General features: G+C 41.7%; 1 protein-coding gene across 2 annotated transcripts in view; it reads right to left on the bottom strand.

Moving 5' to 3' along the window:
* Window positions 1-3,299: 3,299 nt before the first annotated feature.
* Window positions 3,300-13,807, bottom strand: part of mpped2a (metallophosphoesterase domain containing 2a) — a 60,253-nt gene continuing 49,745 nt past the window's right edge. For both annotated transcript variants that reach the window (XM_034866703.1, XM_034866714.1), the window contains 3 exons: window positions 8,073-8,188; window positions 6,101-6,214; window positions 3,300-5,263 (listed from right to left, as the gene is read on the bottom strand). In XM_034866703.1, coding sequence (XP_034722594.1) covers window positions 5,145-5,263; window positions 6,101-6,214; window positions 8,073-8,188 — 349 coding nt within the window. In that variant the 3' untranslated portion in view covers window positions 3,300-5,144. The remainder of the gene's footprint in view (window positions 5,264-6,100; window positions 6,215-8,072; window positions 8,189-13,807) is intronic.

Below are 13,807 nucleotides of genomic sequence, written 5' to 3' on the forward strand. Positions count from 1 at the left end.
TTGCGTGTTAGCATGCTAATGATTAGCATGTAATGTTGATACTCCAGCATGACAACATGTGTACTCTTAGTCTGTTAACAGGGAGATTTCTTAGCATGTTTCAATCAGGAGAGACTTCTTTTAAAAGCAAAATAAGTTTACCTAAATAAAGATGAAGGAAGAGCCTGAAGATCTGATCTGGATGGATGTTTCTGTGGAGGCGGGGCTTGTGATGATGGAGGAACTTTGGGCGCTGGGAATGATGAGAGCGGATGGAGAATAGGATGGCGGAAGGTCGCATCGATTTAGCCTGAAATCACAACCGACAGCAGCAGAGAGGAGAAGAGATTTAAAGTTTTAATGCAACAACAGCGAGAGATCGTGGCCAAATCTGGTTGGTTTACCTGAAAGAGTGAACGCCCGGAGTCAGCTGATGACAGACAATTTGGTTTAGGGGGAGAGAGAGAGAGAGAGAGAGAGAGAGAGAGAGAGAGGGGGAGAGAGAGAAGAGAGAGAGAGGGAGAGAGAGGGGGAGAGAGAGAGAGAGAGAGAGAGAGAGAGAGAGACATGCATGCAGGCACACACACTATAATATAATTAAATTTTGTTGACATAATTGTTGCTTTCGCACGAATGTTAACATGTTTCATTGTCTGCATCCTCCTGTAAATATGTTTGTAATTGTTTCTGTTTATGTGCTTTAGCAATACTGTGTGCAAATATGCTCATGCTAATAAAGCCTCTTTGAATCTGAGAGAGAGAGAGAGAGAGAGAGAGAATTTTTGACATAGAAGTCATCCTGAATGAACTTATGCTTAGCTTCTAAAGAAGTCATAGAGTATATTAGTGCGTGTATTGAAAGGACTGCAGAGGTACATGTGCAGCATTAAAGTGTCCGTATGCCTTTACACCCCCACTAAGAGGTTGAATGAACACAGCAGAGCCAGAGCAGCCATGTCTCCTCCCGCTCATCTGTGGCTTATGTTAATATGATAGACGGGATTATGGTAATGTGCAGGGGGATCTGGTGGGTGTGGGGCGATGCTTTGCTGCTCTCGTTTCGGGGAATAGTTAATTGGTTGGGTTGCTTTGATGTTAAGGTGATGAGAGAAGGGGGTTGGTGGATAAGGCTGGCAAAGGCGGCCCGCAACTCAGGCCCATTTTATTTTTGGCCTACGAAGGATCTGTGCTGGCCAGTGTTGGAAAAGGAATGAAACCTGATGAAACCAATGAGAAATGATGCAGATCTGGGGGCACAACATTGTGAATATTCAGATAAAAAGTGTATGAGGAGAAACATTAGCCGTGTCTTTATTCTCTCATACTGAGTGAGCCATGTTGAGAGATCTGTTGGTCTGAGTTTTGTCTCTAGCTGATGTATCTTTAGTTGTTCAATAGTTGATACAAATAAACAGCAGCCTTTAAAAAACCAAGCCGCGATTTTAGCCGTAGGTCTAACATTTCAAAGAAACCTCACAGCTGGAGCGGTCAACAGTTTGCAAAAAGTTTTACATTTCAGCTTTAACGCTTTTTATCTACACAGTCACAGCGAGGAGAAAGACACTGCCTTTATATTCATCTGTGGGTCAAGACTTAAGCGTTTTGCTCTTCTGGCCTCCGCACAATGACGACCGGCAGGTGTTCTGCTTGTTGAGGCAAAACGCCTGCTGTGATACTGGGCTGTGCAGATGAGTAAACATTTATATGTTTTAGACATAAATAACAAAAAGCTCTCATAAGTAGGCCAAGCTTGCTTGCAGCCGTGTACACTGCAAGCACAACATAAATATTTACCAAACGGGCGCTCATTCACATTTTGCTAAAGTCAAAAAAGCCAAATGTAAATGTAGTGCTGACTTGAAGTCAAACTGTTAATTTATGATTATTCTATTAGCGGTTGTCAGACAGCATAAACGTCACAACAAGCTAATGAGGACACGGCTGATGCTGTTTGGCTGGCTTTAAAATAAATCTTGTTGTGACAATTGCACAGCAGCAGCGTTTCTCCAGAAATGTCGACTCAAATGACTCGGAATTGAGCCACGGACGTGAGGACTTTATCAAAAAATACTTGTTACTTTATATTGACTTTACCACCAATGAATGGTGACATCCCTTGGACTTTAACCTTTTGACACAAGTCCACATATGAAGAAATGTTTTTAAACTAGTGAGACAACTCTTCTCTTTCCCCACAGCTGATATACTTCCATTTGAAGTCTGACGCTAGTCACTAGATCACTTTATGTCAACGGAAGGAGAAGGTGCGTTTGGCAGGGCAGACCAGCAGACAAATGGACTCATTCCGTTTTTCTAGTCTCAATGACTACTCAAAGCAAGAGCAAGAGACTACTCAAGAACCATTCACACTCACACAGCCCAGACTGCCATACAAGATGCCAGCTCAACATTCACAGACCTCTGGCGCAGCATCTAGAGCAATTCAGGGTTCAGTGTCTTGACCAAGGACACTTCGACATGGGACTGCAGGGCCAGGGATCAAACCACCAACCTTCCAATTGGTAGGTGACCGCTGTGCCACCTGAAAAACAGTCACTCCGAGGAGAGGGGACGCTTCCACTTATCACATTCAGACGTAAAAACTCTGTAGTGGTCAGCAAAAAAAACAGATGGTAAAATGAAAAAAACTAGCAGGCCAGAAATGACAAATGATTTCAATTTTTGTGTAAATTAAATCTGGAAAAAAAACAATTATTTCTGTAGATTTACTTTTAAATTAATAATGGAGACTTGCAAAAAAATGGCTTTGTCCCACCTCAGGCAAACTGCTCACCAGTTGCCCTATGGTGGCCCTACGGGGGCAAAACACAGCAATTGTGAAAACCAATTAACAAAAGGTTTTGCACCTTTGGGCTACTGTACAGGCGATATGACAGCATTTAATGAAGCAAAGAAACGGCAAAGATAGTCTTCTCATTTACAGTGCTGTGGGCCAAATTGTAAAATAATTGTGGTTTTGCCCTCATTAAATAAGACTATTAATTTGTGAGTGCTGGTTTTCCCGTCTTTGATCCTTGACACAACCGTGCAACCAGATACATTAAAAACATGGAGCTATGTGCACTGCTACCTAATTAATACAACAGTATTTTCAAATGTTTCGTCTTTTAATATTTTCAAAACGCTCATTTTTCCGTGATTACAAACTGAGTTAGTGTGATCTTGGTCTGACGTACAGAGGACCCGAGACTTGACCCGGACAGGACCTTTGAGACTCAACGTTGGATTGAAACATTCAGGACTAAACCTGGACTTGGAAGACTGGTCACATATTAAAGATTAAAAAACCAAGACAGAGCTTGATAAGTAAAAATCTTGCAATTTTATTTGCATATAAAGGCAGCTAAATATATCACAATGAACTGAAAGAGAGAACTAACATTTCCATGAAGAGGGATACAATCAGAGAAAGAGCGAGAGAGGAAACAGAGCACGGAAAGAGCATTTACAGCGGCAAAGTTGAGACAACTATTGGCAACATTTTTTTTTGTGCTAGCAAGATTGCATTTACACACAGTGCAACATTAGAAAAAAAAGCAATAAAAACACAAATACTATCAAATTTACACTTTAAAAAGGACAACTTTTCCAGGTTTAGGCAGGTGTGTTGTTGGGAACAACCAGCACCTGTTGGATTGGGACTCTGACAACTCTTCCTCTCTCATCGGAAATGAATGCCTACCTTACCGGGAGAGTCGGTACAAAAACATTAAAGAAAAGTCTGAAGAGCGTCTGATGGGAGCATTAAAGAAACATGTCAATTATACAGGTGCATACAAAAAAAATGCACCACATTATTTTTTTCCGTCAAACACAACTTTTAGTACAGATGTTTATATATATATATATATACATACATTTTCCAAATTAGATAAGAAATGGGATATTCCAAAGTAAATTCCCGGGCTGTAATGTGATGCATTCTGTCCTTTTGTTAGTCAGGTGTTGTTTTGCGGGATAATAAATAAGGACTTTCCTCTGAGCTTGCAGAGAGTGGGGCTCTAGCTGAGAACATTAAAGCTAGTTTAAGGCAGCGTCCCTGTCAGCCAATAAAAAAAGAGAAACTGACGAGAATACAAAACCAAAAAAATGGAAAAAAAAAGCACAAAATATCAGATGATACAACATGAAACATGGCATCCATTGTCCTGCCAATGCAAACCAAACAAAGAAATTGTACAAATTCACAAAGCGTCATTTATCTTACAGATCTGACCAATATTTATCAAGAGCAAGATTGTTTAACCACAAAATCCCTCTGAAAAAGGAGAATACCGGTGTCACTCATAGCTCAGTTAAATCCCCCCAAATTCATTTCGCATTGCATACTTTTTAACAATTTTTTTCTTTTTTCTTTTTTTTTTTTATAAAAACTTTCCAAATCAACAAACACATGCCAATATGATGGTACTGGCTGAGGAGGACAGGAGTGTAAATGTTCCTCGTATTTTATTTCCTTGTGGTGATTTAATTGCATTTTTTGTGATCGCACAAAAGAAAATATTTAACAGCTTATGTCAGGAGCACTAAACAATACTAAGAAATAACACTAAGTATACCTATTACTCTGAAAAAAACTTGATTTGTGATCCTCTGAAAATCAGCTTGTTAAATTGAAAATAACTTCATTCTGGTGCTCCGCCCAACAGCAACATACGTTCGAGGGACATTTATCTGGATGACGTTTCCTGTGTTTCCAGTCAGAAAGCAGAATGTAACATTGAGTTGTGATGGTAGGAAAATGCTCTGCATGTTAAATCAGGACAAAGCTTCTTCATGGATCATCTGCCTTTGTGGAGGTTGTTTTTTGTTGTTTTGAAAAAAACTCTGGTTCTTCTTGAAAGAAACAAGTCCCAATATCTGCAGTTAAAGGTAATTGTGTGTAGAAAAACTCAAATCTACGAGGGAAACCAGCACCGTTGGCACAATTAGACAAACAATAAAACATCGGTATTCTCCTTTAACTATCCCGGACAAACTCCCCCCCTATCGTCTCAATCTCAACAACAGCTTGGAGAGGATCAAAAGTATGCAAAGAAACAATTAGAATTTTTTTTTTCCTTCTTTTTTTTACTTGACATATTTATAGAAAGCCCGCATATTTATAGAAAGCCCGGGACCCTCCCCGCCCCTGTCCTCTGGTCTCAGGAGCTGGAGGGGTTGGGCAGGTCGAACACGATGGGGGGGTTGGTGGGCTGGAAGCTGACGGTGCAGGTAGACGCGTTGATGAACGTCGTGAAGCCGTCGGTCATGATCCCGTAGCCTGAGGACGGGGAACACGTGTCAGCAACAGGTAACCTTCAGTCCCTCAGAAACCATGCAGCCAGGGAGCTTTGATTTTCATAAACTGTTCCACCAAATCTCTAATAGGTGCACTCACTACACCTAGTTCTTTCACTCACTTTAGTAATTTGTTCTCTTGACTTCACTTGAAGTATTTCCATGAATTTATAAAAAATCTCAAATGTATCTCTTTTATTCTACTTTCATGTCTCTGCTCTAATTGCTATGAATAGCTTGGGTTTAGTACTGTTAATAATTTTGGTTTTGGCTTTTCAACACAATGTTGTGTTTTCTTTGACATCCCTTTAAAGTGTTTTACACGATAAGAGATTATTTCAATATACCGACTTAAATTAAATTGAGGAGTTCACAATCTGAAGCGTCTTTTTTTTTTTTTATAGCTGAAGATCGACACACACAAACTATGTCATTGTTAAGAATTTAAGTAATTTGATAGTATAGATTACTATAATAAAGGGAAATACATTCTTTGTTGACAGCATGAATTAGTTGCTGCTAATTTTAGGTTAAGTTACAATTTGGTCAAAGGAATAGTTTAGCAAACAAAGGGTTTCACTCTCCAAACATCCAGCAGTCTGTGTGTTGTTCCTTTGCTGTTAAAATCATTTTTCTACACTTGTACTCCCAGACGCGATCCCTCTATCGTACAACCTAGAAATATGATTTTTCTGTAAAGCTACCAGAATAAAAGGAATATATAGAGTCAATCATAACACAGCTGGACAACCCTGTGTTCCTCTGTACGTCAGTATGAAGCTCAGACCCCCTGACCCTTGATTTTCTTTATCCTCAGTACCTTCGTGTATGCCTCCAAAGGCATGAAGTTTGGGTCGCACCCTCTTCTGGACCGTGTTGAGCAGCTCCACGCAGCCGACCCGCTGCAGCTCCTTAGGGACCCAGTCTCGGAATCCTACACAGACAGACACGTTACAAGTTTTAAAATACTCAGTTCCCCAGACAGTCTTGGTCTGGTTTGTCATTTTCATCAAGTGGCCCATTACGCTGACTGGATTACTGACCAATCACCAGCAATGGATGTACAGAACTGGAACACGTAGGACTCTGCAATTAATCCAAATTTTAAATTGCGATTACAATTTCGGCTCCTAATGATCACAAAAACAGAATAATCGAAAAAAAATATTATTTTGCACATTATGTTTTGCAAGTAAAGTCTTATTTTGTCTGTTGTGTGTTCTGAATGAAAACAAAAATTCAAATAGGAAAATTATAAAAGGGAAATGTCACAGTTCAAGGTGTTTTGACTGTTGATTTGCGTACCGGTTTCACTTTTTTGAGTTAAATAATTGCAGTAATCATGTTATATATGATTTCAATATTGACAAAATTAATCGCGATTATGATTTTTTTTTTTACATAATCGAGCAGCCCTAGTACTTTTGCTTTACATAATCAAGCAGCCCTAGTACTTTTGCTGTGCATCACTACTGACTTATGTGAAGCTAATCTAAACTCTTGACACCACATTGCGAACATATTCAAAGTTCATTTTCAGAATATTATACAGTATATTGGCATCCTTTTGTAGTTCAGAACCACCTCGTGATACTCAACTCTGTTATTCAGTGAAAACCTCACAACTGTTCATTTACTGCCTTTTCATTTGAATTTAACAGCATTCTGGCAGTCTGTTTATTCTTCCACAGTCCTGCAACCCTAATTTGTTTTCCATTTCATGTTTTCCAGTTCTGGTAAGCCACCGTACATCTTCAACTGCCCCCTCCTCTCCCAAAGCTCTCCTCTCCTCTCCCATGGTCTCCCTCCAATCGTTTGCAGCGTCTGTCACAGTGGTGAAAAATCGAGTTTCCATGCAATCAAACGGCCACAGCGGCTGCCGCAGCAACAGCAGCATACCCTCCGTAGGCGAGAGGGAAGGAAATCACTCAATAAAGCCAGATGGAAAGCACAAATAAACAAAACAAAAAAACTACCGGACCCCAAACAACTAGAAGAAAACGGAATCAGTCTGTAGTGAAAAGCAAACAATATGTATTTTCTTTTTCATAAAGTCACACACAAATATTGAATCAGACCGTGTAATCGCACCGTATTCGGGGCGTCCCTTACAGATACTGCTGGATTTAAATAAAACCAGTGTCGACTATAGTCAGGGTTTCTGCAGGTTTCACCAAGTCAAATTTAAGACTTTTACTAATGAAATTTAAGACCTATATCACGCCATCAAAAACAAATTCAGATGTCAGAGTCAGGAAACTTTGTCTGAAAAAAATCCCAGATTTCCTCACTGGCATAATAGGACTGGTGTCTAGATTGGCTGAAATAAAAGTTGCATGTTTGTATTAGGACTAGTGACAGAAAATTATTCTAAAGCGCTGCAGAAACATTATTTCAATGAGCATTAGAGGTAGCGTTACATTGACATGGACAAGGTCCTGTTAAGACCTCAAACACAATACTTCAAGTGAAGTTTTTACTTTTTAAAGGCCTAAAAATTGTAGAATTGTAGAAAGAATTGTATACTTTTTTAGAACCCGTGGAACACACACACACACACACACACACACACACACACACACACACACACACACACACACACACACACACACACACACACACACACACACACACACACACACACACACACACACACACACACACACACACACACACACACACACACACACGCCGCTATGACGCCTCCAGTGACTTCATACCAATTTTAAATAATGAGGCACAATCTCATTAGATATGGTGATGAGGGGCTGTAATTGGGTAATTGGACTCACCGAGCGGAGGTCCGTGGGTCATCAGGATGTCGATGCCTTCAGGGACGAGGTTCCATTTATCCAGCAGAGACTGACCCCGAGGCAGGTTGAACCCCCAGCCGTTAAACCACGGAGTCCTGCAGAGACGGAGGGAGAGAGAACACATTATTATTGCTGAAGACTTAACTCTACCATGATTATATACATGAGGTTAAAATGATATCTGGAAGTAAAATAGATTAGATGAATGTATGCACCTTTTCCTCAGCATGCCACTCCTTTAAAGTTGCAGCAGCAAGAAACTCTAGAAACTCTCAAATAACTGTTTTAATTTGTATTATGTTGCTAGTGTCCATATTTACTCTCTTTTCACTTCGGTTTCTTACAGCTTTATCCAGAAACAGTTATTAAGACGCTGATGCATGTTTAGGAACTTATTTTTGGCTAGGTTGTCTTAGTGTATATGTCCATGACCTAAACTGAGTGGAAACACATTAAAATACATAAAAACATGCATTTAATCTTGTTGTAGTATTGTTGTTGTATTGCAATGGGATCATTTTAAATATAGCAAAACTAAATTTAAAGTGCCCATATTATGCACATTTTTAGGTTCATAATTGTATTATGAGGTCGTACCAGAATAGGTTTACACGATTTCATTTTCCAAAAACTTTGCTGCAGAACCTCTGTCCACTCTGTGTGTTTTATCTACAGAGTGAGACATCTCACTTCTGTACCATCTTTGTTGGGAGTTGCCCATGCGCAGTACAGCTAGCTAGTCAGTTGCAGAGTTTGAGGGCGTGCCTCGCTAGCCGCTAAGCGAGTAAACATTCAAATGTTTCGGCTGATGACGTAGACGGCCCTGCCATCTCACCAAGAGACTGAAGGTAGGATGCATTCAGAAACCCGTTTCTCACTCAAAACAGCATGGGTGTGTTTTCTTACAAGTTGGGATGTGTTTGGAAGCACCAGAGACACAAAATAACACCACAAATCCTAGAAAAAGTGTTTTTTTCACAAATATGGGCACTTTAAAAGTACAAATCTTGAAATCAAAATAAATGTATAAATGTTGTTTTTATACATGTGTAGTGGAATGGCTTCCAATGACGACCAAAAATGCTTGTCTTTTACTGTGAACATGTGAATATGTTGCACTCTTACAAACAAGAAAGAGAACAGCTTGATGGACTTGTTTTGCATCTAGCTTCTCACGTTCATCTCAGTAAGCTAGGAAGAGTACACAACAGACAACTTCCGTGTAGGCTACTTCAAAATAAAAGCACTTCCAGTGACAGTTTGCAGTAAAATTACATTACTGTTAAACAAATAAGGTTGTGTACCTTTTCACATATCAGCTGTAAATCAAGTGCTGTAAATAATGTTATTAGGGAGTTTTAATCCCACTATAATTGACCATTTCCTTTAGACTGTTTTAAACTAAACAACATGAATTTCTTAGTCAAGCGGTTTAAACAAACATTTCACAACAACGTGGCACCTGAAATAATGACAGGGCGCATGAAAAAAGGACATGCAGTAGTAGTATACCACTGTACACAGCATGTAATAAGAATGCATGAGATGTGTAAACGTGAAACAAACATCTGCAATCGGTCAGATTGTTAACCAGTGAATAAAGAGCGCTTGGTTTGATGCACCAGAGTAGGAGCTTTAAATTCAAAGAGTCGCAATCAAGTTTCATTGATTTTAGAAGCCAAAACCATACTGCGTAAGCCTTTTAGAAAAGGAAAAAAAACTGTGAATTTCTAAACAGCAGGGAGCCACATCATGTGTCAACCCCCATCCCCTCTGCTACACAGCAACAGATTGATTGACAGCGGCCAGGCCACCTCCGGCAGCCTGGATGGGAGTCTGCAGCTCCGCGGTGACAGGCAGCATCTCAGCCTTCCCCAGCAGACACAAAGAAAGCCTCGATCTGTCTGAGTGGGAATGAGGGATGGATGGATGGATAGATGCACGGGGGGGGGGGGGGGGGGGGGGGGGGGGGGGGGGGGCAGATGAAGAAATAAAGCGAACCGAGAGGTGAGACATAGGAGCGGGGGCGGGGGAACAAAGGGGAGAAAAAGAAATCGAGTAGAGGCCGGTTGATAAATTGAGCCTTCATTTATCACAATAGTTGTAATGGCAGAAGAAGGCTGACAACAGAGGAAAGGAAGATAGATTATCACCACATAATACCTCAGTATATAAGCTGACCTACTGCAACAAGCCCAGGAAAGAAATCTTTTAATTTTAATTTTGCAGCACAGAGCAGCAGAAGAGTCGCTGATGAAAAGAGAATTTTGACTCTGTTATTTCCCAGGTTGCATTGGGACATACCGCTGAGTCGGAAGCAGCTTCCAGACACTTAGCGATGGTGCTGCGTATGGTATTTGACCGAGGGGAAATCAGTGCACAAACATCAATAGGCTTTGTTATAGTGAGGGATGGACACCCCGATGCTAATCAATACTTACTGTTCCATAGGAGGGCCGTGTGGGGCTAACCAGACCCCGAGCACACTCCCAATGTGTAAAACATGAGATCTCAATCCCTCCTGGTTCAGTTCATTTAAAAACACAACCAAGCTACTAAAGTATCTCTGCACCAAATGAATCTTATTAATTCAGCATGGCAAGAGAAAAAAAGCATTACAATGCAGTCTAAGCAGCGGCTCAGCCAGTTCGGGTCTGGTGCTTGAGCAGTATTGAGTGTTTGTGCACTCCGAGAAAGACAAGGCGACGGCAGACCTGAAGCTCGCTCTTTGATTTGCTCGCTCAGTCGTTGCCTCGTTCTCTCGCTCGCTGGAGAGCTGAGAAATGAGGTTAAAAATGAAATGTGAGGAGCGCACAGGGGAGTGAAGGCCACAGACTGAACTGATTAATTAGAACTAATCACACAAATCGGAGCTAATGGAAGTCTAATGGATTACTGGGAAGACGCGCCACTTCATGGCTGGAAATAGTGCTGCAGCGGCTGCTGTTTGGAGAAACTTAAAAAGCAGTGAATCAGAGCCAGAGCTGGCCTGGTCGGCTGGCTGCACAAAAAAAGCACGAGGAGGTTATTTGTCTGGCTCTAGTTTTGACTAATAGCAACAAGGCCAAACTTTGAAAAATGGCACAACGCATTTATTTCCCCCATTCACAAAAATAAATCGTGGTTTCAGGCACCACAAACAAATAAATGGCTGGAATGTTGATTTTGCTCCGTGTTTCACATGTTTTCTCTCGCACAAACACATTCATCTGGGAGATGAAACATAACCCCCGACATGAGCCGTGGATCCGGAGCCAACCAAAAGGTCCTGACTGAATGCAGAGCGAGGCGCTGCAGCTCGACGCCACAATGGCCCCATTGTCGGCTGTCTGCCTATGAAATATACCTTCCATGCAAGTGCATTTGTTAACCTCCGCCAAGATTAATGACATCCCAGTCACATAAAGGAGAGATTGTTTCCTGTGTGGCTGTGACACAGGTTTTATTATACTGTACTACTGTGTGTATGTATGTGTGTGTGTGTGTGTATTGGGCAGCGAGTGCACGTCCACCAGCATCAGAGTAGGATTTGAGTGTTAAACAGAATGTACTCTGCCAATGTCTCAGTCTGTTCTCAGAGTATGTATATGTAGACCAGCATGTGTGTGTATGTGTGTGTGTTGTGATTAGACTACATTCGGAGCCCAGTCTTGCCTTGACAATCGCCATCTGGAGTGCGTCGCCGTAGCAACAAAGGAGAAGCGTTTGGAGGCAGAGGCACAGTGGGACGTAAAACAACATCACAGAAATAGAAGCAGAAGTAAGAGAAAATCTGCAGCTTGGGCAGACAGCGGATGTGAAGCAGATAGAAGCCATTAACCCCTCGTGTGCAGAACGTCAATATTCAATCAGGGCGGTGGACATCATTAGGACGGCGGCGCAGCGTCTCTCTGGGCGTGACAACGCTCTTAACCCCTCCGTTTCCCCGAAATCTTCTCTCTGGGTCCCTAGACGTATTATGATACCCCCCTAATACACACACACACACACACACACTCTTAATTCCTCTCATTAAGCCTTTTAATCTGACTCCTCCTCCACTTAAGGGATGTTTTAAAAAAATGTTTCAGAATGAATCAGCTGTTTGAAGGCAAAGTTTCTTTGGTGTTTCTGTGTCCCTGACACCAAAATCATCTGGAAACCTCGAGGCTGGGGAATCATTTAACCAATTTCCTTTATTTGTAGTGTAGTTTTGTAGAAAAGTGTATTGTAATTGTCCTGGTAAGATCATTACGTGTGAATTACCAGGTTTATAATTTATACCATATAAACTGTTATTCAAAAAAATACAACCAAAATAATTGGCAGCAATTCTCACAATCAAATCGTTGTTTTAAGTATTTTTAGGAAGACCCTGGAGACATTTTTAACATGTGTCTGCCATTTTATAGACAAAAAAAATCAATTAATTTGATCATCTGACCGCTCATGTTTCTTGCTCTGCTGGTTAGGAAAGTCTCAGTGTGCTGAATAAAATGTTATTGTGCACATGTCCACATCTATAAAAAGTAAGTGTTAGATACAAAGGAAAAAAGGGAAAAACTTTCAAAAATGACTTAAAAAAGCGAGAAATATAAACTCCTCACATATTAGAAGAATTCTCTATGAGCACATTTGGTCTGTAGAAGAACCGTACACACACGCATGCACATGCACGCACGCTTGCAGGACAAGACAGAGCACTGTGTATGGGTTTTGGTTGCGTTGAGAGCAGAGTTGAGACAGAAACATGTCTCGCGTAAAGTATGATCCTACGCCTAAAAGCCAGAGAACAGCTGCTCCCTGGGATATCAGCCGGCACTGACGGGACGAACAAGCTGCACCGTGACCAGCTCAGAGATAACAGGAGGGAGAGTTGAGAGAGTTTGTGTGTGCAGGTCCAGCGATCCATCGTGTCTGACCTCTGAGTCAGAGCGGCCCCAGGGTCAGCGGGGGGAGGGGTCTAATTGATCAACCTGTCAGAACCAATGAGGAGGGCCATGTTAATGGGACTTTTATAAGCCCCGGGGGACGCACCACCTGACACTCAGAGCTGTACGAGTATGTGCAAAGCAGAGTGCATGCCCTGTGTGTGTGTGTGTGTGTGTGTGTGTGTGTGTGTAAAATCCCAGTGCCCAGGTAGCCTTATTAAAAGGAGCCAAGTGGAGACTCTGGCTGGATTTTGACAAATGGCCTCTCAACACCAAGGCCACCTTTGCAAACTTTGGGGACGAGGTAGAAGGCGAAGTCACAAGGGTGAAGGGGCTGTGTATGTATGAGTGTGTGTGTTTGTGTGCTCTGCTCTGCCCCAGCACTAATAACCTGTGCCTAGTGACTGATGGAGTGTGGAATGGATTAATCTTGCTGCAGTCATGCTGCCAAACGCGGCAGCGCTAAGGGTTAGCCACCAGACATAGCCCGCTTAGGAAAGGCTACAACCATGGGGACAGGTTGGTTCACACTCACACATACACACTCTCTCTCCCCAGGGTTTGTCTTAACGCTGAAATGCAGCCAGCTGCAGTTTGACCTGTAGGTGGCTAATGTAAAACCACCGCTGCATCAGCCAGCAACACAGCTGCTTTCGACGACACGGCAGTTTCCAGCAATCCACTACATGCAGGTCTGAGTGCATGTGAAGACAGAGAGAGACGGTGAGTGGAAGACAGAAAAAAGGAAGAAAAAAGGGCAATTGTCCAACATTGTAGCAGGAAATCAAATGAGAGCAGAGATGT

This window comes from Etheostoma cragini, chromosome 1, assembly GCF_013103735.1.
Source record: "Etheostoma cragini isolate CJK2018 chromosome 1, CSU_Ecrag_1.0, whole genome shotgun sequence".
NCBI lineage: Eukaryota > Metazoa > Chordata > Actinopteri > Perciformes > Percidae > Etheostoma > Etheostoma cragini.